The sequence below is a fragment of the Myotis yumanensis genome, unplaced genomic scaffold (assembly GCF_028538775.1).
Source record: "Myotis yumanensis isolate MYYU_CA2020_CCGP unplaced genomic scaffold, mMyoYum1.0.hap1 SCAF_16, whole genome shotgun sequence".
Lineage (NCBI taxonomy): Eukaryota > Metazoa > Chordata > Mammalia > Chiroptera > Vespertilionidae > Myotis > Myotis yumanensis.
The window spans coordinates 3,899,167-3,921,447 of NW_027223767.1; the positions used below are offsets into that span (position 1 = coordinate 3,899,167).

Consider the following 22,281-nt stretch of genomic DNA (forward strand, 5'->3'; position numbering starts at 1 on the left):
CCATGCAGGGCCACCGCCAGACTTAGGTGGCACCTCTGTACAAACAAGGAAAAGCCCCCCTCGGTGGACACAGTCTGCACCAGTGTCCACGGCTTGGGGGGCGAAGAGAGGGCGGGATCAGCACTGTCTCCTGCCACCTCTGTGCCTGCAGCCTGTGCAGGGCACAGCCGCCACCGCCGCCGATGGAACAGGGGGCCCTGGCCCCACATCGTGGGTGGCTACTCATCGAAAGGCCGGCTTTGAGTTGCTGGAGCTCCCCATTTTCAAGGGCAACTGAACATAGGGATTGTGTGAAATATTTGGATTTTTAAACTTTGGCAATAAATCCAGATTTAATACCTTATGGTCAAACAAAACTTGTGCTGCCAGTGCCAAGGTGCAGCCGCAGCCGTGGACGCCGGGCCTCAGAAATGCCAGGCCCTCAGGCCTACCTCTACCCTCCTGGTGTCTGCACGTGGGGGCCTGTCCTCTTTGGGTCTGGGTATACCAACCAGCCCTTGTTGGGCACGGAGCTGCTCTGCCCAGAAAGATGCCACCCAGACCCAGCTGGTTTAGACACAGCCGCCTACCGGCTTGGGGCAGTGGATGTAGCGAGCCAGGCTGATGATGAGGTCGTGGGTGATGGGGTCCACCAGGTTCCGGAAGCTGGCGTAGCGGTACAGCACGTCATCCAGCGAGGTCGACTCCATGCCGAGGTCCTGCAAGGACGAAGGGTGCACAGAGGTCAGGGGCAGTCCTGCCCTACCCTCACATCCCACCCAAACGCCCAGAGCAACCCCCTGGAGGCAGCTCAGCCTCCCACACAGCAGGGCCCCGGCAAGGGAGGGCACCCCTCCCCAGAGGCTTCCTAACCTTCCGGGAAGCACCAGAGGGTGTCCCAGGGAACCAGGCAAGCCTGCAGCCTGGCCTCCGGTTTATGGCCCTCTCCCAAGAGGCCCGGCTGCCACCTCTCAGGTTCCCCAGGACGAGGCCGAGGCTTGCGGGCCAGGCGCCCGGCTGCTTCTCCATCCCTCAGACCTGGAAGCCGGGAGACAGGACCATGCCCTGATGTTTGTCTCTTTCTTGCTTCTGAGGCCGTTCTGACTGCTTCCTCTGTGGGTGACCTGACTCGGGGTCCCTGTGCCTTGGAGGGAGGGGGCTGAGCTGTGGGGTTAAGGGAGAAGCTGCCAGGCCCCAGGAGGAAGGCCCCACCAGGACTCCCAAAGAGAGGGTGTCACGTGGCTCCTCCTAAGGGGAGAGGAGGGGGCCTGGTGCAAAGGACACGGAGTGGGGTGGGAACGGTGGCAGAGACCACAGGGACAACATGATCTCACTCGTATGTGGAGTCTAATGAACAAAATAAACTGATGAACAAAACAGATCCAGAGCATAGAAGCAGGAACAGATGTTGAACCTCAGAGGGAAGGCGGGGGAGGGTGGGTGGGTGGGAAGAGATCAACCAAAGACCTTGTGTGCACATATGCATGGCCCATGGACACAGACAATAGTGTGTAAAAGCCTGGGGCGGGGGGAGGGGGGCAGGCTAGAAAGGGTCAATGGGGGGAAAAGGGGGACCTATGTAATACTTTCAACAACAAAAAAACCCACTGGGACATGGGACAGAGGTTCCCTAAGCCTGAGGAGGGACAAGGATCTGGGGGGGGGCGGTCCCACACACATATGAGAGCCCTGTTGGGAGGCCCTGCAGACTCCTGCCCACCAGCACGAGGCCCTCGGCACTTGGACTAGAGCGGGACCCAGTAGCCCTGCTCCAAATGTTGTTTGTATAAGACCCCAAACTCTTGCACAATCCCCAGGCAAGGGTGGACCCCACACATGACCACACTTGAATTTCTCACCAGCCAAGGTGGTGGGAGCTTGAAATGGAGAAACTGCTTTGAAGAAGAAACATGGTTTTCTACCCTAGTGTTGGACTAAACTTTATGCCCTCCACTGTGAAAGAGCACGTATACACCTTCTACCTTTTCCCAAACCCTCTCCCCAGTTCCTGTTGTCGGGGACAGGAAGTATGGGTGACAGGTGACTTCCAGCAGGGGTTGTCCTGTGGGATGTCTTGGCAATAAATCTTGGCAATAAATTGTACTGCTGGTGCAAAGGTGCAGCCTCAGCCGTGGACACCGGGCCTCAGGACTGCCAGGCCCTCAGGCCCACCTCTACCCTCCTGGTGTCTGCACGTGGGGGCCTGTCCTCCTTGGGTCTGGGTATACCAACCAGCCCTCGTTGGGTACGGAGCTGGCCAGAAAGATGCCACCTCCCCCCCCCACCCCCACCCCCCCCCCCCCCCCCCCCCCCGCCCCGACCCAGCTGGTTTAGACCAGCGGGATGTCTTGAACCTTTCTAAGTGCCTTCCCTGCCTGACTCAGAATTTATATCATCACTCCCAACTTACAGATGAAGAAACTGAGGCCCTGAGCGACTGACTTCAACGGCCAGACATCTAGGAAGGGAATGGACAACGGATGACTACAATGAACACTGCTGCATGGTACATTTGAAAACTATTAAGAGTAGATCCTTGTTAAAAAGAAAAAAAAAAATAATAACAGGCCACAGTGGAGTCACTTTTGCTAAGCTACAATACCAAACAAAACCTTACTAACCAACCTAATTGCAGTTGCACTTCTCCCAGGAATGACATTTTAAAGCGCTCAGTGGGGTGTCCTGCCAGCACTAGTGAGGTGGCGACCCCGACTTCCCAGAGGATTGAAATACTCAACTCCTCAGTGCCTCCCTTTCCGCCCCTGAATACCTCCCAGGTGACTCAGAGCACCTGCTAGGCCAGTGATGGCGAACCTTTTGAGCTCGGCGTGTCAGCATTTTGAAAAACCCTAATTTAACTCTGGTGCTGTGTCACATATAGAAATTTTTTGATATTTGCAACCATAGTAAAACAAAGACATATATATATTTTTAAATATATTTTATTGATTTTTTTACAGAGAGGAAGGGAGAGGGATAGAGAACTAGAAACATCGATGAGAGAGAAACATCGATTAAGCTGCCTCCTGCACACTCCCCACTGGGGACGTGCCCTCAACCAAGGTACATGCCTTTGACCGGAATCGAACCTGGGACCCTTCAGTCCGCAGGCCGACACTCTATCCATTGAGCCAAACCGGTTAGGGCAAGACTTATATTTTTGATATTTGTTTTATATATTTAAATGCCATTTAATAAAGAAATCAACCAAAAAAATAAGTTCATGTGTCACCTCTGACACACGTGTCATAGGTTCGCCATCACTGCTCTAATGACTAGATGGGATGCTGCCTTCATGAATCACTTAATAAAGCCAATTAGATCTTCATTCACATTTACTCAGCTGAAGTTAGTTCGTTAACATCCTGAAAGTTCTCATCACAAGCAAAAACACCCATTTCCTCTGTTTTTCTAACTATAGGAGGGGATGGGCACTGACTAATCATTTCGCCTCGGTCCTCATGCCGCAGACCCTCCCCACACAGGGCTGTGCTGCACCGCAGCTCAACACTGAAATGGTCTCGGATGCAGGTGGCAACAGTGAACTTCAGGCGTGGGGGGAGGGGAGGGGAGCGGGGGGAGGGGGGACCCATGCCCAGCCTAGGGCCTGTTTTGGAAGGATTGCGCTGACTTAACTACCCTTGTGAAGGGGGACCCGGGGGCAGGCAGGCCGGAGGGCAGGGTGCTGTTCTGTGGTTTGGTGGCAGACATTTCTAAGAGCAAAGAAAGGGTCTTTGCCTGCAGATCTGGAGGGGCGGGGCCAGGCCCTCTGCCACCAGGGAGCCTCACAGGCTTGAGCCAGGTCCTGCCCTGCGGGTCAGGGGCACCCTGCCTCCTCCTCTTTGTTAGAAAGGGATGGGTTTCAAGCTTCATTGAGGACATCAAGGGGCCAGCCTTGGGGGCTGTTTTCCATTCGGCAGGAATTAACCTCAGAGGACTGCTGCCCTGCACCAGGTCTCCGGCTGCTGAAATAATTTACTGGGAACCCAGATCCAGGCGCTCAAGGTTTGGCAGGGATGCAGGGGAGGGAGGTGCTGACATGCCGACTGCCATGTTCTCAGAGCCCCGGGCCTCTGAGAGCCAAGGGCAACGCTGCCATAGCTGTCTGTCCTGGCCTGCTCAACCCTCAGCCAGGCTGCAGCCCGGGCCAGCTACCTCAGGCCAGGGGGCCTCAGTTTCCTCATCTGTACAATGGGGACAGTGACCTACCATTAGATGTAGGTGAGGAAAATAAAAGCAAGCAACACGTGGAAAGCCTTCCACAGGGAAGAGAACCATTCACACAGCTCCCCTCACCCCTTCCGTTCCTTTGTCCCTTTCCCTCAGGAAGGCCCCTCCTCCCCTCACACAGGGCTTCTTCACTTTTTGGATCACAGACCTATATGATGTTTTTTTAAACTTTTTAAAATTTGATTTGAGAGAGAGAGAGACATAGATCCATTGCCTCCCACAAGTGCCCCAACGGGGATCGAACCTGCAACCTTTTGGTATAGGAGATGACGCTCCAACCGACTGAGCCACCCTGGCCAGGACTGACCACAGACCCGTCTGAGATGTCACATGCCATGACCTGTCTAGAAAAACCCGGAAGTCACAGGGAGCTTGCTGGACACAGACAGGGCGCATTGAAGCCCTGGGACACTCGTGACCTCAGGATACAAACTACTGCCCAGAAATGTGCAAAATGGGGCGGGAGGCGGCTGGGACCCAGGGAGGGGCAAGTCCCGGGGCTTGTGCCCACGTGTCGCTGGCCGAGGCTGCCTTCCCCGGGCCAGGGAAGTGGGGCCGGATGGAAATGGAGGGAGGTGATTCTCACGGTCAGAGGCTGCCTGTGGCCACGGGAGTGAGAAGGAGATGGGTGCATTTTCCTTTCCCGCCTGTCATGCAGGTGGGCAGTGCCTGGACACCAGCCTCTGTCCTCCTGAGCTCTGCCCGAGACTCCTCTCGTCGGGGTACCCTGCCCGGGACATAGGCCTGGAGGTCTTCTGTTATGGTCACCCCTGCTCCTGAGAGAAAGCCCTGGATTCTAGGCTCTACCCAGCCCTCAAGTCACGTAAGCCTGTGGGCAAGTGACTTCTCGCCTCTTGGAATCTACTTCCCATCTGAGAAACGGGCGGGCAAATGGCACCGGTCGGTAACTAGAGTGTCCCAAGGTCGGGGGCTGATGGTGACAGGACGGAGGTCAGCAGAGTCAGCAAGGAAGCGGGCAGGCCCAGCGCTCAGCAGAGCAGCTCTGCAGCGGCCTGGCCCTCCCCTCTCTACTACCCCCCCCTGCAAACACACGGGATTCTGCAGCGAAAGAGACGGGAGGAATCCTTAGGTTTGCTGTGTTCCCACCAGCCCTGCACCATCTTCCCATCTGCCCCTCCATTACAGGCCAGTGCAGGCCATCCTATCCTGGAAGGACACAGAGAACCCAGGAGGCTGGGGCAGTGGGGAAGGTACAAAATGTCCTGCCCCAGGGCTCCACCTCCCTGTGCTCCCATCAGGGGGCGGCTCTCTCCAGGCCGCTGTTGCCTGAGTCCATAGTCATTGCTTGGGAAGGGGAGGGCTGGGGAGGTAGGGCGGGGTGGGGAGGAGGGTCTCCCCAGGAGTCCCAGGCCCTGCCCTCCCACCAGCAGGGAAAACGATGGGACCAGACAGGCTGCCGCATTTGCTGGCTCTATTTCCTTACTCTGGCCGACCTAGGCCCACCGATGCTTGTGCAGCTCTAGGACCCTGTATATGTGCTGAGGACCGCGGGCCATGGTGGACTTTTCCATGCCCCCACCCCACCCCAAGCCAGTTTGCCAGGGTGAGTGTGTCACAATTTAGCACCAACGGCCTCACTGATGCTGCAGTGAGGACCCTCAAGTGCTCTGCCCACTCTGCACGCAGATGAGCAGCGGAAGGATGGAAGTCACCTTGTGGCTCCTCCACACCCCCCTGCAAACAGCGCTGGCCTTGGAGGGTCTGGTCTGCCTTGCAAATACCAGGCAGCAGGGCGAATCCCAGCTTCCTGATGTGGTCTAAGCGGTCCGACCTCGAGGAACTGTGGGCGGCTTCTCAGCAGAAAACCTGGGAACGGCAGCTGTGCCTGAGCCGCTGCTCGGCTTGGCGAGTGTCACTGGCCTGGGACCTGGGGGCCAGGGGCCAGCACACGTCATCTCACACAAGTGGGGCCCACGTTACTGGAGCCTGAAGAACCAGGGCTGGGGACTCGTTCCAAGGGAAAGAGAAATGCTAGAGTGAGAGATTTGGCTTTCCAAAACCTAAGTAGAGGGTCACACAGGAAGGTGAGAACAGCATTTCTCAATCGTGGAAAGGGCCCTTGAGGCCTCCCAGGGGCGCTGCGGAGTCCACTTTCAACGACATGCCCGAGTCATCTTTGCAGACTTCAATTAAAACCACCGACTGCAAGAGACGGAAAGCAGGGGCAGCCGATGCGAAAGCCCCAGCTCTCTGCTGAGCCGCACATTAAAGAGACTCGCAAAACCATGAAACAATGCCACTCTTGCCACTAGGTTTTTCTTTTGGAGGAAGGGAGAATTTTTGTAAAAATTCTTTCAGACACGCTTATTAATTTTAAATAAATAAATCAATCTTTAAAATATTTTTGTTTTGATTTCTAAAATAGTAAATAGTATTCATTAGATGTAGCCTACACACAGAAAACCTCTTTGAAGTCCTCAGGAATTTTAGAGTATAGAAGTTCCTCAAAATACGAGAACTAGAACTACCATACAATCCAGCGATCCCGCCTCGGGAATATATCCACAGGAAGTGAAAACAGGCTATGGAAGAGCTACCTGTACTCCCAAGTTCACAACAGCTAAGACTGGAGACCACCTGCGTCCATCGGCGGGGGAAGGGAAGATGTGATACACCAGGTATGCCATGGAACACCATTCAGCCATGAGGACATCTGCCACCTGCCACAACATGGATGGAGCCTGAGGACATTATGCTAAGGGAGGTCAGTCAGAAAGAGAAAGACGTTTGGCTCAGTGGATAGAGCGCTGGCCTGTGGACTGAAGGATCCCGGGTTCGATTCCGTTAAGGGCACATCCCCAGGTTGCGGACTTGATCCCCAGTGTGGGGTGTGCAGGAAGCAGCTGATCAATGATTCTCTTTCATCATTGATGTTTCTATCTCTCCCTTCCTCTCTGGAATCAATAAAAATATATTTTTTTAAAAAGGAGAAAGACTGATACTATATATTTTGTATAGTATGTGCAATCTAAAAAGAACCAAACTCAAAAAAGGAGTGGATGGTGGTTACCAGGGGCTGGGGGAATGGGTGAGGTGTTAAGGGCACATACTTGCAATAGGAACCCGACACAGGCAGTGATTATAGACACAAAACTGTGTTCTCAACATTCAACTTGCTAAGAGACTAGCTCTTTTTTGTTAATCTTCACCCAAGGATATTTTTCCCACTGAGTTTAAGAGAAAGTGGAAAGGAAGGAGGGAGGGAGGGAGGGAGGGAAAGAGAAAGAGAGAGACTCCAATGTGAGAGACACATCCAGCTGGGGATGGAACATGCAATCCAGGTACATGAAAAAGAATACAAAGACTTAGGTTACATAGGTCGGTCTTTTAAATTAAAAAAAATTTTTTTGGTAAATTCCATGTTAATGCCCAGTGGTTATTCATTCAGGCATCTCTACTATGTAAGGATTAAATAATTGCTCTTTTTTGTCCTTAAAACTCCCAAACTATAAACCCCTACATGGAATTCTGATGTAGCGAAAACTATATTAACATTTCTACAACCTGGATTTTGCACATTACTGCCATTCAAAGCATGTCCTGCTTTATTAACTGTACTAGAGGCCCAGTGCATGAAATTCGTGCATGGAGGGGGGGTGTCCCCTCTCCAATCTGGGACCCCTCGGGGGCTGTCTGACTGCTGGACATCCCTCTCACAATCCGGGACTGCTGGCTCCTAACCACTTGCCTGCCTGCCGGCCTGGTTGCCCCCAACTGCCCTCCCCTGCCAGCCATCTTGTGGTGGCCATATTGTGACAACGTGAGGCCAGTCATCTTGTGGCAGACATGTTGTGACGATGTTGCTCAAGGGTGTCATGCCACCTAGGCTTTTATTATATAGGATATTGTGTTCAGTGAAGGACTACATGATTATGATCTTGGATCAGAGTTTTTCTTCATGACAAAGTAGTGCTTACTTACTAAGACATTATAGTAAATGGAGAGTCACCTATAAACCCTTTCTGAAAAGGCTGCAGATATTAAAATTGTACTTGTCATTATGACTGGATAAACGTTAATTGATTTTCCTAAAACAGATAAACAAAGAGTGTAAAGAGAGATTCTGATACCAAAAGCAGTGTGAGAACTGCAGGGTTGGAAGAGTGGAGACCCCGGAGAAAGGGGCTGAGGGAGGGAGCGCCCTGGGAAGGGTTTCTCATCCCAAGGCCTTCCCTGTGGGTCCTGGAAAAGCTGGACACAGCTGGCTTTCTCTCTCCTCTTCCCATCGCCCTGACCCCTCAGTGAGGTGCCCCCTGTGCAGCAGCAGCTCTGGGTGGAGGTGCAGAGGGTCTGGGACAGGGACGCTCGCCCCACACCCACAGCCGGTCTCTGGGAGAAGGAGTGACGTTCACTCCACGGGACTGTGTGCTGGTGCCACAGGGACCAGGGCCTGGGCCGTGTCTAACAGCATCGGGAGCCCTGGGTGGATGACCAGGTTGTCTGAACTTGCCTGCCTGCCAGCTCCTCCCTGCATGGCCGTTGTTGGTGTAACTGGAGATGGTAGGTCCAGGAGCCCACTTTCATTTTTTAAAAATGTTAAAACAGTGAAACAAGCCAGTCAATGAAGGAAAAATACCACATGATCTCACTCATTCATGGATAATAAAGACCATTACAAACTTTTGAACAATAATAGATACAGAGGCAGAGCTGCCTCAAACTGATTGTCAAACTGCAGCGGGAAGGCCAGGGAGGGTTGGGGGGGAGGAGAGAGGGGATTAAGAGATCAACCGAAGGACTTGTATGCACCCATATAACCATAACTAATGGACATAAGACACTGGGGGGTAAGGGAGGGCAGGGGCTTGTCAAGGGCGGGGGGGAAAAAAGGACATTTATGTAATACCCTTTGTAATACTTTAAGCGGAAAAAAAAATGTTAAAACAACTCTGTCAATAATACATTTGGGTATTTTGCATTCAGGTTTGAACACGGGTTTCAAGCGGCTGGGGCTGAGCTGGCTGTCCCTCCGGCCTTCCCGTGGCTGGACGCACTCCTGTGCCTGGTGCCCGCGCTGCGGGGGAACCTGAACCAGCTCTGCCCTCGAATGAACACAGCGGGCTTTCCTTCCTGAGCTCAGCCTACCCGAGACCCCTTCCCATCCAGTTGCACCTGCAGACAACCTGGCTGAGAGAAGTCCGGTTCACAGCGCCGCGTTCTCTGCTCCTGCAACGGCTCCGAGGCTGCCGATTCTGGGGTCTTTGCTGCTCTCTCTGCCCAGATGCCCACAGGATGGTCTTCGCCACCCACCTCCAGCTGCCTCTCCTGACAGTCCCAGCACCGCCCCTCCTTGGCAGCACCAGGTCAACATACAGGGCAGCTTGAAAAGCCGTTGATAACTACGACCATCTCTCTGCATCACAAAAAGGGCACCCCTTTGTGACACCCCAAAACTCCTAAAATTCCTTTTCTGCATCTTTCCCACAACCCCATCTGTTCTTCAATTTCTCATCTCCACCCTGCAAACCCCCTTACCCCCAGCCATTCCCTTCTTAAGATGAATCCACTTTCCTTCTCTGGTTGGTCCAGTTCTCAGACCCGCCCCCCCCCGCCCGCCCCGCCCACCCCAGAACATGGAGCAACTGGCACACCTGTGCACTGTCAGTGGGAATGCAAACCGGCGCTGTCACTGTGCACAACAGTATGGCGACTCCTCAAAAAATTAACACAAGCGCCGTATAACCCAGCACGTCCACCTCTGGGTTACACTCCAAAGAATGAAAACCAGGGACCCAAAGAGGTATTTGATTATTTCTATACCCAAGTTCACAGCAGAATTAGTCACAATGGCCCCAAAGTGGAAACAACCCAAGTTGCTGTCCATTGACTTCTATGGTGAATGGATAAACAAAATGTGGCACCACATGCATACAATGGAATATTATTCAGCCATAAAAAGTGAAATCTGACATTTGCTCTATCACATGACATATAAGACACTGAGGACTTATGCTAAATGAGTCAGTCACAAAGGATGATTCCACTTCTATGAGGTACCTAGACCAGTCACAATCACAGACACAAAGTAGAATGATGGCTGCCAGGGAGAAGGGCTGGGGGTAGGGGTGGTTGTTTAATGGGCACAGAATTTCAGTTTTGCAAGATGAAAAGAATTCTGGAGATGGGTTGTGCAACAATCCTATATAATAAAAGCCTAATATGCAAATCGACCAAACGGCAGAATGACCGGTCACTATGACACACACTGACCACCAGGGGGCAGACACTCAACACAGGAGCTGCCCCCAGCCCGCAGGCCCCAGGCCAGCCAAGGCGGATGCCAGCAGGGGGAGCCCCCCCCCGATTGCCCCGCTGGTCCCCACAGATTGACCCTGATCGCCGGCCAGTCCTAGGGGCCCTACCCGTGCACAGATTTCATGCCCCAGGCCTCTAGTGTGAATATACTTATCAATACTGAATTGTAAAAATGCTTCTTAAGCTGGTAAATTTTGTTATGTGTTTTATGCAACAATTTGAGAATAAAAGGTCCCAAGACCCTGTCAGGCAAACACAGACTGCTTCCTGAGATAGGAGGGAACAGACTAGGGGGCACGTGTATCTGGCCGTTTTTTTCTGCCTGGCACACGTGGCCACATTTGTCCAGTTGCAGATGTTTGTTTTAAATTCACCTTCAGCGCTGGGTCTTTCCATCTACCACACGGACCTTCTTACAGCCTGTCTCCTCAGCAAAACCAGTGCGGGCTCAGCGTCCCCTGACCTGGTCTTTCCTGCTCTCCCCACAGTGCACTCTCGCGAGGGCCTCGTCTCCTCCCCATGGCTGACCTCTTGTTCTGCAGCATCGACTCGACTTCCGCTGTCTCTGCATGTCGGCTACCATTTCATACCCTGAGATGCTTATTCTGCTCATTAACCTCCCTTTTCCTCTTGCCCTGCTGTCTCCCCCACCCCCATCTCAGCTTGGCCTCTTTTTGTGGCATTTTGTTCCTTTTCCTCAAAGTTCATTTCTTGCGGATCCCGCGTAGGTCATTTTTGGGCGCCAGGGTTCACTTCCACAGCATGTACCCTGCGCCCAGGGCTTTCCCACCCGCTCACCCTTGAAGGCGGCACGTCTGGTGAGACCCGGACTGCCTGCCGGTCAGCGGGACGCTGGGATTTATCATGAGGAACATGTTTTTGGTCTTTGTCCCAGTTGTGGCACAGAAACCTCAACCCCCTGGAACTCCCTAAGTGACGGCAGTGACAAAGGCATCGTGTGCTTGTTAAGAAGGTGACTGTAGGCAGGCCCCCAGTTCACCTAAGGATGGGGCTGGTGGCCAGGAGCACCAGCCACGTGACGGAGTCCATGGACACCCACAACAGTGTCCGTATTCCAGGACTTGTCTCATCCGTGGCCAGACCACTGGCCATGCTGGACTCCTGGTGGCCACGCCTTGTGGTGGTGACTCCTGTGAGTTGCTTTCTCTCAGAGAAGTGGCAGCCACGGGGGAGGCGTGTGGAGAAGGTGGGAGCAACACCCCCCCCCCCCCCCCCCCCCCCCCCCCCCGCTTCACTCACGTGCAGAGGGGCGAGGCTTGACGGCCACTGTGAAGAAAGGGGCCTCCTCTGCCTTTGGGGGTCTCGGGTTCCTGGGGAGCCCAGAACCAGCTCCAACTGTTCAGAGCTGGAGGAGGTTCTCCCAGACGGTTTCCCTCGTTTGTTTTCAGCATTTTTCATCTTTTTGTGTGTGTCTTTGGTACCTGAGGGAGAAGTGGGGGGAAGCCACACAAGGAGGCTGTCATGCTAATTTAAACCACAGCCACTCCCCTTCCCTTTTAAACTCAAGGGTTTAAACCCATTCCCAGAAGGAAGGCCCCTCGGGCAATTAGCTTGTATCTGTCTCTCTCCCCCAGACAAACTCCACAGCTTCTGCAACAGAGTGAGGCGGGAGGAAGGCAGCAAGCTCTGAATATTAACAGCAAAGGCGGACAGCTGGGATGCTGACACCACCCGCGCTGAGCACACAGAGCTGCTCCTGCGGCTGGAATCAACAGTCCCCGGAGGAAGTTAACGGGTCCAGAGGGTGGCAGGCGGGGCAGGCTGTCTTTTCTCAGTCCTGGATCGACACAGCAGCTGCTCCTGAGGGAGGGGACGTGGTCTGTGCAACAGGCCTGAGCTGTGACTCAACTCCCTGTCCCTCCCCCACGCATTCTAGCTTGGGGCGGGAGGGCTCCCAGGAGAAGGGAGAGATCTGCCTGGGGCCGTGAGGGAACCGCCCTGGAAGCCGCCAGGGAGAGAAGCCAGCGCTGCAGAGTGAAGGGGCCTGGCGCAGGCTCCAGGCCGGGGCCGGAGAACGGAGAGGGGCCTCTCAGGAAGAAGGGCCGAGCCTTAAACGTGCCCGGGGGAGCAGGGAACGAACGCCTGGGGTCAACCCACACACTGTGCAGAAACAGGTGTGGGATGCAGGGCTCAATGGTGGCCCCCAAAGACATGTCCACGTCCTGGTCCCTGGAACCTGTGAATGTGCCCTCCTTTGGAAAAAGGGTCTTTGCAGATGTGATTAAGGATCTCAAGATGAGATCACCCTGGATTTCCCAGGTGGGCCCTAACTCCAGAGGCAGGTGTCCTTGTAAGGACACACAGAGGGAGGGGTCCCGCAGCCATAACCACTGGGAGCTGAGAGGCAAAGAAAGAAGTCTCCCCACAGCCTCTCTGGGGAGCGGGCCCTGCTGGCACCTGGATCCAAGACTCTGGCTTCTGGACTGTGAGAGACCAAATCTCTGTTTATTAAACCACCAAGTCGGGGGCCTTTGTTACGGCAGTCCTAGGAAACGAACACACCGAATGCAACTGGAGGTGGCATTTCCCCAGGGGATGGATACACCGGGCGGAAAGGTCAGGGCCAGCCGGCTGAGAGCACCCCTGTGGCCGTGCGGCCTCGGTCAGGAGCACAGCCCGGACACCCACGCACCTCGAGCGTCAGAAACCAACCTGCTGTTTCATCAGCCCTGGTCCTGGGGTGCGTGTATCCCCGACACTCTCTCCTTTGCTCTCTGCTCCCAGAGGGGGTCTGGGCGAGTGAGAAATGCTGCCCGAAGATGGTTCCCAGCTCAATGTAAGAAAGAACATTTAAAAACAAGTTGTAATTTTGACACATGTAACAACATGGATGAACCCTGAGGACACCATGCTAAGGGAAATAAGCCAGACAGAAAAGGACAAATACTGTACGATCACACTTATATGCGGTACCTAGAGTCATCCAATTCATAGAAAGAATGGAGGTTACAGGGCTGGGGGAGGGGAGCAGGGCTTCAGTTTGGGAAAATGAAGTGTTCATGTTGGAGGTGACGGTTGCACAATAATGAGAATGTACTTAATGCAACTGAACTGTACACCTAAAGGTGGTCAAGATGGTGAATTCTGTTATGTATACTTTATCACTAAAAAAACCACAAGTGGGAGCTCACAGTCATTGGAAGCACGTAAGGAGCAGAGAGAGACTGCATAGCCTGGGATGCGTGCTGGCAGAGGATGCCACTGATAGCTGCACGAGGAGGGGCCCTGAGGATGGAAGAAAGGGGAGGAACTGAGAATCAAGCAATAAATGGAATCTATACCCTAGCCGATCTGGCTCAGTGGATAGAGCATCGACCTGCGACTGAGGGGTCCTGGGTTCAATTCCGGTCGAGGGCACATGCCCGGGTTGCGGGCTCAATCCCCAGGAGGCGGGGTGCAGGAGGCAGCCAATCAATGAGTCTCTCTCATCCTTGATGTATCTACCTCTCCCTCTCCCTTCTCTTTGAAATCAATAAAAATATATTAAATAAATACATACATAAATAGAATCTAGCCCTGCAATGAAGTAACCTGGTGGGCAGGGGGAGTTTGGGCGGGGGAACTGAAGACTGGAGAACAGGGCAGGTAACTTGGACCACCCACTGGAGGTGGCACTTGGAGTTCAAAGGCCCAAACAACCACGTCTCTGAGCTCATTGGCTCTGCAGAGCAAAACTGCTGCTTCCCTGGTTCAAAGTGTCCTTAGCCCAGAAAGGGTTGAAATAAACCAGGAGATACTGGAGTAAATCTGCTCAGACACATTGAGGAAAGCATGAATCCGGTATTTCACACATTCGTAACATTTCAGAGAATTAGGTCTATCAGAGTGCCTACAGATTAGCCTTGCAATTCCAATTTTTTGAGTCCGGAGGGCATGGCCCAGTGGTTGAGCATCGCCCTAGGAACCAGGAGGTCACGGTCAGGGCACATGCCCGGGTTACAGGCTCGGTCCCCAGTGTGGGCCATGCAGGAGGCAGTAGATTAATGATTCTCTCTCATCATTGATGTTTCTATGTCTTTCTTCCTTTCCCTTCCTCTTTGAAATCAATAAAAATATATTTTAAATAAAATAAAATGTACTTGAGTAATTGACTTCAGGCTTCTGATTTTAAGCAGAATGTTGAAAGAGAATCTGGCTGAGTTTGTGGCAGTTTTGAAATGTTTAAGAGAACTTAATATTCACCCTATTTATAGTGTACTAGAGGCCCGGTGCACTGGTGGGGGTGTATGTGTGGCCTGCGGGGATTGGCCCGCTGTGCTGCAGCAGGAGCAGCTGCACATCCGGGTCAGCTGAGCGGCACTCCCACTGTGGGAGCGCACTGACCACCAGGGGGCAGCTCCTGCATTGAGCACCTGCCCCCTGGTGGTCAGTGCGCGTCATATCGACTGGTCGACTGGTCATTCTGCCATTCGGTTGCTGGGCTCGTATTATATAGGATACTTAATTTGTGAGATATAAAGAACTATTTAGGAACTTGAAATTTTAGGATGGCTTTTTATAAACTTAAGAAAACAAGATATGTTAAATTTGTAAAAATCACTAAGCTATTTAAAGAAATCTAGTTAAACTTATAAGCTCTCCACCCTTAAATGCAATAGTTTAAATAGATGATTCATAAACAGAATAAAGAAATTTGTGGGTTAAATTTAAAATCTTAGGGGAACATTAGGCTTCAAAAGTCTAGTCCACACCAATTATACTTTAAAAAATTCCACTTCAGCCCTAGCCAGTTTGGCTCAGTGGATAGAGTGTCAGCCTGTGGACTAAAGGGTCCCGGGTTCGATTCTGGTCAAGGGCACACACCTGGGTTGTGGGCTCGATCCCCAGTAAGGGGCGAGCAGGAAGCAGCCAATCAGTGATTCTCTCTCATCATTGATGTTTCTATCTCTCTCCCTCTCCTTTCCTCTCTGAAATCAATAAAAATATATTAGAAAAAAATCCACTTCAAGATGTTGAATAGTAACTGAGAACCCCCAGCAGCCATAAGCAGCCTGCGTGTATGTGCGGTGTGTGCGGGCACACACAGCCCCTCAAGAGCCCCCTGACAACGTCCCAGGGACGACTGTGCAGCTGAGGCCGGAGGGCAGCTCTTACTCTGCAGGTGGGGAGCCCATGGCCCAGCAGAGGGAGGGCGGCTGCTCGCTGCTCAGAACACCAGGCGGCAAAGCAAACTTGCAGACCCTGCCCTGGACACAGGCAGCCCTGCACCCTGCTCCAGAGCGCCCAGGATGGTCACTGCCCGGGCCGCTGGTCCCAGCCATTGGTCCCAGCCGTGCACGCTGCTCTGCAAGGGCAGGCGGGCTCAGTGCCCACCACGCCCACAGGCCCGTGGAGCTGGTGGCACCCAAAGGGACACCCATTGCTCACGGATGACCGACACCAGCCAGACACTACTGGGGAGGGCCACTCTGAGGAGGTCCACGCCAAGAAACGCTGGTGGCGGTCACCGGCACCCCCTGCCCGACTTGCCCACCTGGCTGAGGGGGGAGGGGCATGGAGTGGGGTTCTCTGGTCTCACCTCAGGGCTGCTGACTCCCTCCCCCCGCAAGGACAGCTTGTGCCTCTCCCACCCCTCAAGGTCGCCCAGCCCTGCGGGGTTTTGAAGCCAGGCATCCTGGCAGGCTGGCCCTCCTTCATTTTTTAAAAAATATGTTTTTATTGATTTTTAGAGAGACAGGAAGGGAATGGGAGAGCAACATAGAAACATCAATGAGAGAGAATCACATTGATCCCGCTGCCCCCTACTGGGGATCGCGCTCACAACCCGGGCATGTGCCCTGACTGGGAATGGAGCCAGTGAACTCAACCCACTGAGCTACACCGGCCGGGCACAGCCCTCCTCCTTCTGACAAGCACTCCGGCCAGATGGCACCCCCCTGCGGGGACGGCAGCCCTGCCGGGAGGGGCTTCATGGCTGCGTGCTGTTTGTGTTTTAACTCTGAAGTCTTTAAAAATGACACCCTCTGAAAGAAACAGACCTTGGAAACAGATGCTGGCTGTTGCCAAGGGTAATTTAATTAAAGTCCAAGAAATAGCAGCAACAACAAATAAAAACCAAAAGGATGCTTTCTCTTTAAAAAATAAAATGAAGTAAACGCTGGAAGGCTCAGCAGCCAAGGAGGGTTTGGTCTGCTCCCCAGATCGCAGCTCCACCCAGACTCCTCGCCGGGCAAGCGGCCCCAGGGCCAGGCCTGGGCGCGACCCTGGGCCACTGTGTGGTGCACCAGCCCCCTGCTCGCTGCGGCACCTCCCCACACACGGCCGCACCCGCTCGTTCTTCCCGAAGAGAGAGCAGAGAGTGGCAGGAGAGAGCCTCGGGCCACAGAGCCGGGAACATAAGAAACTGAACAAATACCCATTCCTTTTCCCTCAGTCTGTTTGGCTGTGCACTCTAGGACTCAGTGAACGGGTGGTGGCATCTGCCGTATTCCCCAAAGTTCCTTCTCAAGGTCCCGCCGCCCCCCCAGCATCTCCTGGGACTAGAATTCTTCTGCAGAAAGTCCCTGCGGTCTGCCCGCTCCTACATTCCACGAATTCTCTGCATTTACGACCCACCCAGAGCCTCCTGATCTCTTTGCGTGGGAAATAATGGGCATCAGTTGTTCGCGCCTCCCCGTGAGTGCACTGAAGCCCACCTGCCCCTCTCTGTGGTACCTTTTGTCCATTTCAGATGAAAGTTTGGTTCATTGTCACAGGAGCTCGTGGTCATGACAAGGTGGAGGAGTGACTCAGAGGCTACTCCGGCTCCCTAATAACCTGCTTTCCAAGTACAGGCTTCACCAGAACAGCCCATCTCTCAGAGTGACAAGCTGAGGACTCGAGGGCTGTCCCATAAGTGAGCAAGTGGCAGGGGGAAGAGGGTCTCAGAGCCCCCAGAAGTTTCTAACTCCATCTGTCCCAGCTGCCAGGCCTCGGGACAAGTGTATTATCAGCAGGATTCTCCAGAGAACCAGAACCCATAGTGTGTGTGTGTGTGTGTGTGGAGGGAGAGGGCGGGGGAGGAGGAGAGACTGATGTAAGGAACTGGCTCATGGGATTGTGGGATCTGGCAAGTCCGAAGGCTGCAGGGTGGAGACCAGGAACAGCTCATGTTGCGGCCTTGAACCTGAAGGCGTTCTGGAGGCAGAAGTCCTTCCAGTCTTTTCTCTGAAGGATTCAATGGATTGCATGAGGCCTGCCCACATTATGGAAGGTCATCTGCTGTACTCAAAGTCCAACGGTTCAAGCATTGATCTCATCTAAAATATAGCTTTGCAGGAGCATCTAGGCTTGTGTTTGGACAAAAATTGGGGAATCCACCCCCTAAATTAAAAAGTGCACTCCCTCTCGCCCTCTCCCCGTCTCCCCGTACACAGTGGGTCCCTGACGTTCCCTGGTGGGGAGCACATCCCTGTGCCTACGTGGCTTATGGCTTTAATTCGCATGGATGCTCTCAATAAACTTTGGTTCTGCTAAAACAAAAACAAACAGACAAAAAACTGGGTACCACGGCTAGCCAAGCTCACCCGTAAATTAACCGCCACCTAAACAAAGAGTCTTTACCACTTTAAATCTCTGGGTCAGAGGCCGGCCCAGGCGGAGCCTTGAAGAACCTGGGTGAGCAGAGATGAGTCCCGCTGGAGAAGGAATCAGCTCGCTCCCAACTCCAGGCAGGAAGTGGTGCCGAGGGAGGAGGAGGACACCCCCAGCACCCCTGGCCTCGAGCAGGGCCCGGCCTGTGTGTCCAAGCTCAGCCGACCTCTCAGGTGAGAGTCAGTGAGCACCAGGGCCTGCGTGAAGGCGCGGAGGCCGTTCTCTGGGCGGTGGGGAGGGCAGGGGTGGCCCAGGACAGGAGTCCCGGACGCCCCAGACATGTTCCCCACCTTAGAGCCTTGTTCTCCAGGCCTCACTCTCCTGCAGATGGGAGAACAGGGACCACGACCAGCAGCAGCGAGAAGGGACTATGAGACTTAAAGGCTGCAAAGGCGGATGTGAAAGCTGTGTCCTTGGGGAAGGGAGGGACCTTTGCCTGGTTCCTGGGAGGTCACTGGGTTCGTCCACAGATTCTGGGACGCTGGGCGGGGTGGGGGTGGGGGTGGAGGTGGGTGAGATGAACTGAGTAGAGCCACAGACGTGGTGAAGGCCAGAGCTCTCGCAGGGTCCCGGCCTCTCCCACCATCCCAGCAGCCCTGCCTGGATTCTGCCCACCGGACCCCCTCCTGGACCTCTTCCCTCCAGAGCAGCCTCGCTCTCCCGTTCCCAACCAGCTGCCTTGCTCCCATCAGCCTCTTGACAGTGTTCTAAAACGGTCTCCCTAATTCCAGTCCAATACCCCCTCTCCTTTTCAGGCCTGCCTCCCCCTGGGTCCCCATGCCCCTCAGAGAGCCCTTTCTGGTCCTCACCCTTGGACCAGCCTCCCTCTGAGATGCATCATACCGAAAACACCCCCATTATTCTCGCCCTGTGTGACTGGCCAATTCTCAACCAGCAGGCCATTTCTGGAGAGATGGGAATTCTTGGAACAGGTCACTTGGCACGTTTCGTGTCTGAATTCCATACCCAAGAACTGCCCCCACCACACCCCCAAGGTCTCTGGGCCAGCAGCTGTCTGGAAATCCCGTGGCAAGGATCCCACGAAATAGTGTTTTTACCCCAAAACCCACAAATCTAGAAGGCAGTTCAAAACATGTCTGTAGTTGAGAATCATAAAATGTTCAGGAGCCTGGTACATCCCAGGAGAAATGCGATGGGACGGAAGGATTTCATGTGGAGAAGTGGAGGGAAGCACCCAGCCCTATTCTCCCAGCAGGCACAGGTGGGACTGTGAGCAGCTTGGAAGTTGGCACCCGATCCCTGAGAGCCGGGGAAGGTCGGCACGATGCCCGTCCCTGTGCTCCCCACTGGGCCTGCCTCCAGACCCAACACAGCTCATCTTCAATTCTGTCTGACACCCTCTGAGCGGCAGGAGTGTTGAGCTGGAACCTTCTAGAAGAAGATGCCCAACTGTTTCTGCTCCTTGATGGCGGAGGAAGAGGGCAAGCACCCGGCTCAGAGGCAGAAGTTGCGTTCTGGCTGTTACTGCACTGTTCCCTGCCCGGGTGCGGGGGAGGGTGGGGCTCCCGACTGGCCTCAGCTGGCAGACTCTGACCTTCTGGGCACCTGCGCCAAGGCTGCGAAGGCTGCCAGGTCTGGCTGCCAGGCGTGCTCTGCCCAGTCACCTGGGTGGGGCTGAACTCGTACGCCTGGCTCTGGCTGTGCATCCAGGCAGCCGCCTTCCACTCCTCACCAAGGCTGTGTGCGGGCAGAAGCTGCCGGAATCTCACCGAAACACACCCAGATGAGGGGGCCTTGGGTCCCCTGGACGCACTGATTGGCCTCCACACCTGCCGTCCATGGCCTCCCAGCTGACAGCAGCAGGGTGTGGCCCAGCTCTAATGTGGGGGCGGGAGCTTGGGACAGGCCGCTGCTGGACCACCCTTGCTTCCTCCCACACCATCAGTTCATCACAGCCTGAGCCTCCATCTCAACGTCTTACTTTAAAAAATAAACCGCCGAAGAAGTGTCACTTAGAACACGCTCAGGGGTGATGCTGCCCAGCCCCTTCCCGCCCCAGGGCGCCCCTCCCACCTCCGGGACCGGACCGGAGGTTCATGCAGCAGTGAAGACAGCGGGCTCCCCACCACGCGGAGCCCCGAGCCCATCCTTCATCCTGCCCCTGCGAATGGGCCGGAGCTACCCACCCCAACCTGAGGAGGCTCGGAAGACAACCACTATTCACTGGGGCAGACCGAGGCTCACTTCCAGTGCTTCCCAGGGGTCACTGGGTGGGATGGGCCTTGGCAGGCGGGCCCGGTGCCAGTCCTCTGGGCGTGTACACCTCTTAGATTTAGAACATCTCAGCTCTGACTGCGCATACCCTCTCACCAAAGGAAACCACGAGAGCCCCTGCCCTTCCCTCCAGGAGACCGAGGGGAGATCCGGGCCCCTCGGACCTCTAAGGACATTAAGCCCCAGCTCTGTCCATACTCTGGTGGCTGGGACCAGTCAGACCACAATATACGAGATGGTCAGGCGGCCCACTGAGGGCCGACGGCTGGCCCAGGACCTGGTACAGGAGGGCCTAGAGCTGCTGTCTTCTGCTAGCTCACACCCTAGTGAAGCAGGGACCACCAGGGGAAGGCCACCAGGAGCCTTAAATAAGAGATTATACATGGCTCTCAGCCATCACCTCAGAGGCACAGAGCTTGCATCTTCAACCACTGAGTCCTGGCAGGTGCAACAAAGGACAGCCTCCGGGATGGCCACCCCAGCAGGTGTCTGAGGGTGGACGGGGCCGTAGGCGGGTGTCCCGCTGTCAAGGCAGCCGGGCGGGACGAGGCAGCCTGGCACTCAGCAGAGGAGAAATGACGGCCCCAGTCCAGCATCTGACCTTTGGGAACAGCCCCTGAGCAGGGGGCGGGCAGCTCCAGTCTGACCTCTTCCCAGGAGTGAACGCGTCGTCTTCTCTGGGACCACAGAGCCCTCCTGGCAGCACCTGCAGCTCCTGCCCCCTCCTCCCCACCCTGGTCTGCAATACAGCCCTTATCAGGTCTGCACCCACAGCGCCCAGGGCTGGGTCTCAGATAAGGCAGAGGCCCATGCTGTGGGGCCCGGCCCTGGGAGAGGCGGGTAGCGGGGTGGGGGAGGGGGGGGCTCTGAGGTGTGCTGGGACCAGTGGGGTGTGGCAAGGCCATGCTGGGATGGGCAGGTCCAGGTCCAGGTCCTGAGCCCTGCCTGCCCCCAGCGCCACTCCTAGGACTCCGTGGGGCAGAGCACAGTGTGTCAGGAGGCAGTGACTGTATTCACATAACTCAGGGCAGCAGGCTGCGGCCCTCCCAGCCACCCTCCTGACTCCCGGTGGTGCCAGGAGGGGAGGGCGCCTACCCCTTGCCTGGTGGCCCTCAGTTGGAGAGGGGTACCCTGCCAGCCTCCAGGGTCAGGCTGTAGCTGTGGGAGATGGCTCCCTGGGGACAGCAGCTGTGAGGTAGGGGTGGGCTTCCTGCAGGGCATGGTGTGCTCTGGGGGAGGCCTGGGCTGAGGGTACGGGAAGGAGAGGGACACGTCTGAGCATCAGAGCTGCTGAGAGGGTCCACACAGCGCAGGTGGGCACAGCCCAACTCGGGTTGGGGATGACTCCCCGAGCCCCCGGGAGGAGGTGTTCGCACGGCAGCTGGCATGTGCTGTGTGCCCTGGGCCTGAGTGCCCCTCCCCCAACGCCGTCCCTACAGCCACGCTTCTGGCTTTCTGCCCAGCCTGGCCACTGCATCTGTGGCCAGTCAATGGCAGAGCCGGAATCTGACCGGCCACGGCCAGCTCTACCCTCACTCACCACCATCTACAGCGCCAGCTGTGCTCTGTCCATTCTAGAAAGAGCACCTTGGCAGTGACGGCCACCTCCACTGCCCATTCTTCCTGGTGCCATCCACCCAGCAGGCAGTCAGCCACGGGAGGAGCCAAGCACTGCAGGCACCCGAGGCTCTGCCTGGACTGGGAGGTCCGGTCCCCGTGGGCAGGAGCACAAAGCCAGGGTGAGAGGAACACTGAGTGACCTCGGAGCAGGGGCCCTGGGGGAGGGAGGTGAGGGGCAGCCTCGCAGGAGGCGCTGGAGGGAAAGGTGTCAGGCAGGCAGCAGAGCCCAGGGCCCTGAGCCAACAACCAAATAACCAAGATGAGCTGGGACCGTCTCAAGCCCTCCTTCCACTTTTCAGGGCCTCCTCCTGTCTTCCTGCCCTGGAGACTGGGGGACCCAACACAGAG

The 22,281-nt window shown here is 55.1% G+C and overlaps 1 protein-coding gene across 1 annotated transcript in view; it reads right to left on the bottom strand.

Annotated features, from left to right (window-relative positions):
- LRRC75A (leucine rich repeat containing 75A) overlaps positions 1-22,281 on the bottom strand; it is a 53,216-nt gene that overhangs the window by 19,793 nt on the left and 11,142 nt on the right. Inside the window, exon 2 of the mRNA XM_070393724.1 lies at positions 570-698. Coding sequence (XP_070249825.1) covers positions 570-698 — 129 coding nt within the window. The remainder of the gene's footprint in view (positions 1-569; positions 699-22,281) is intronic.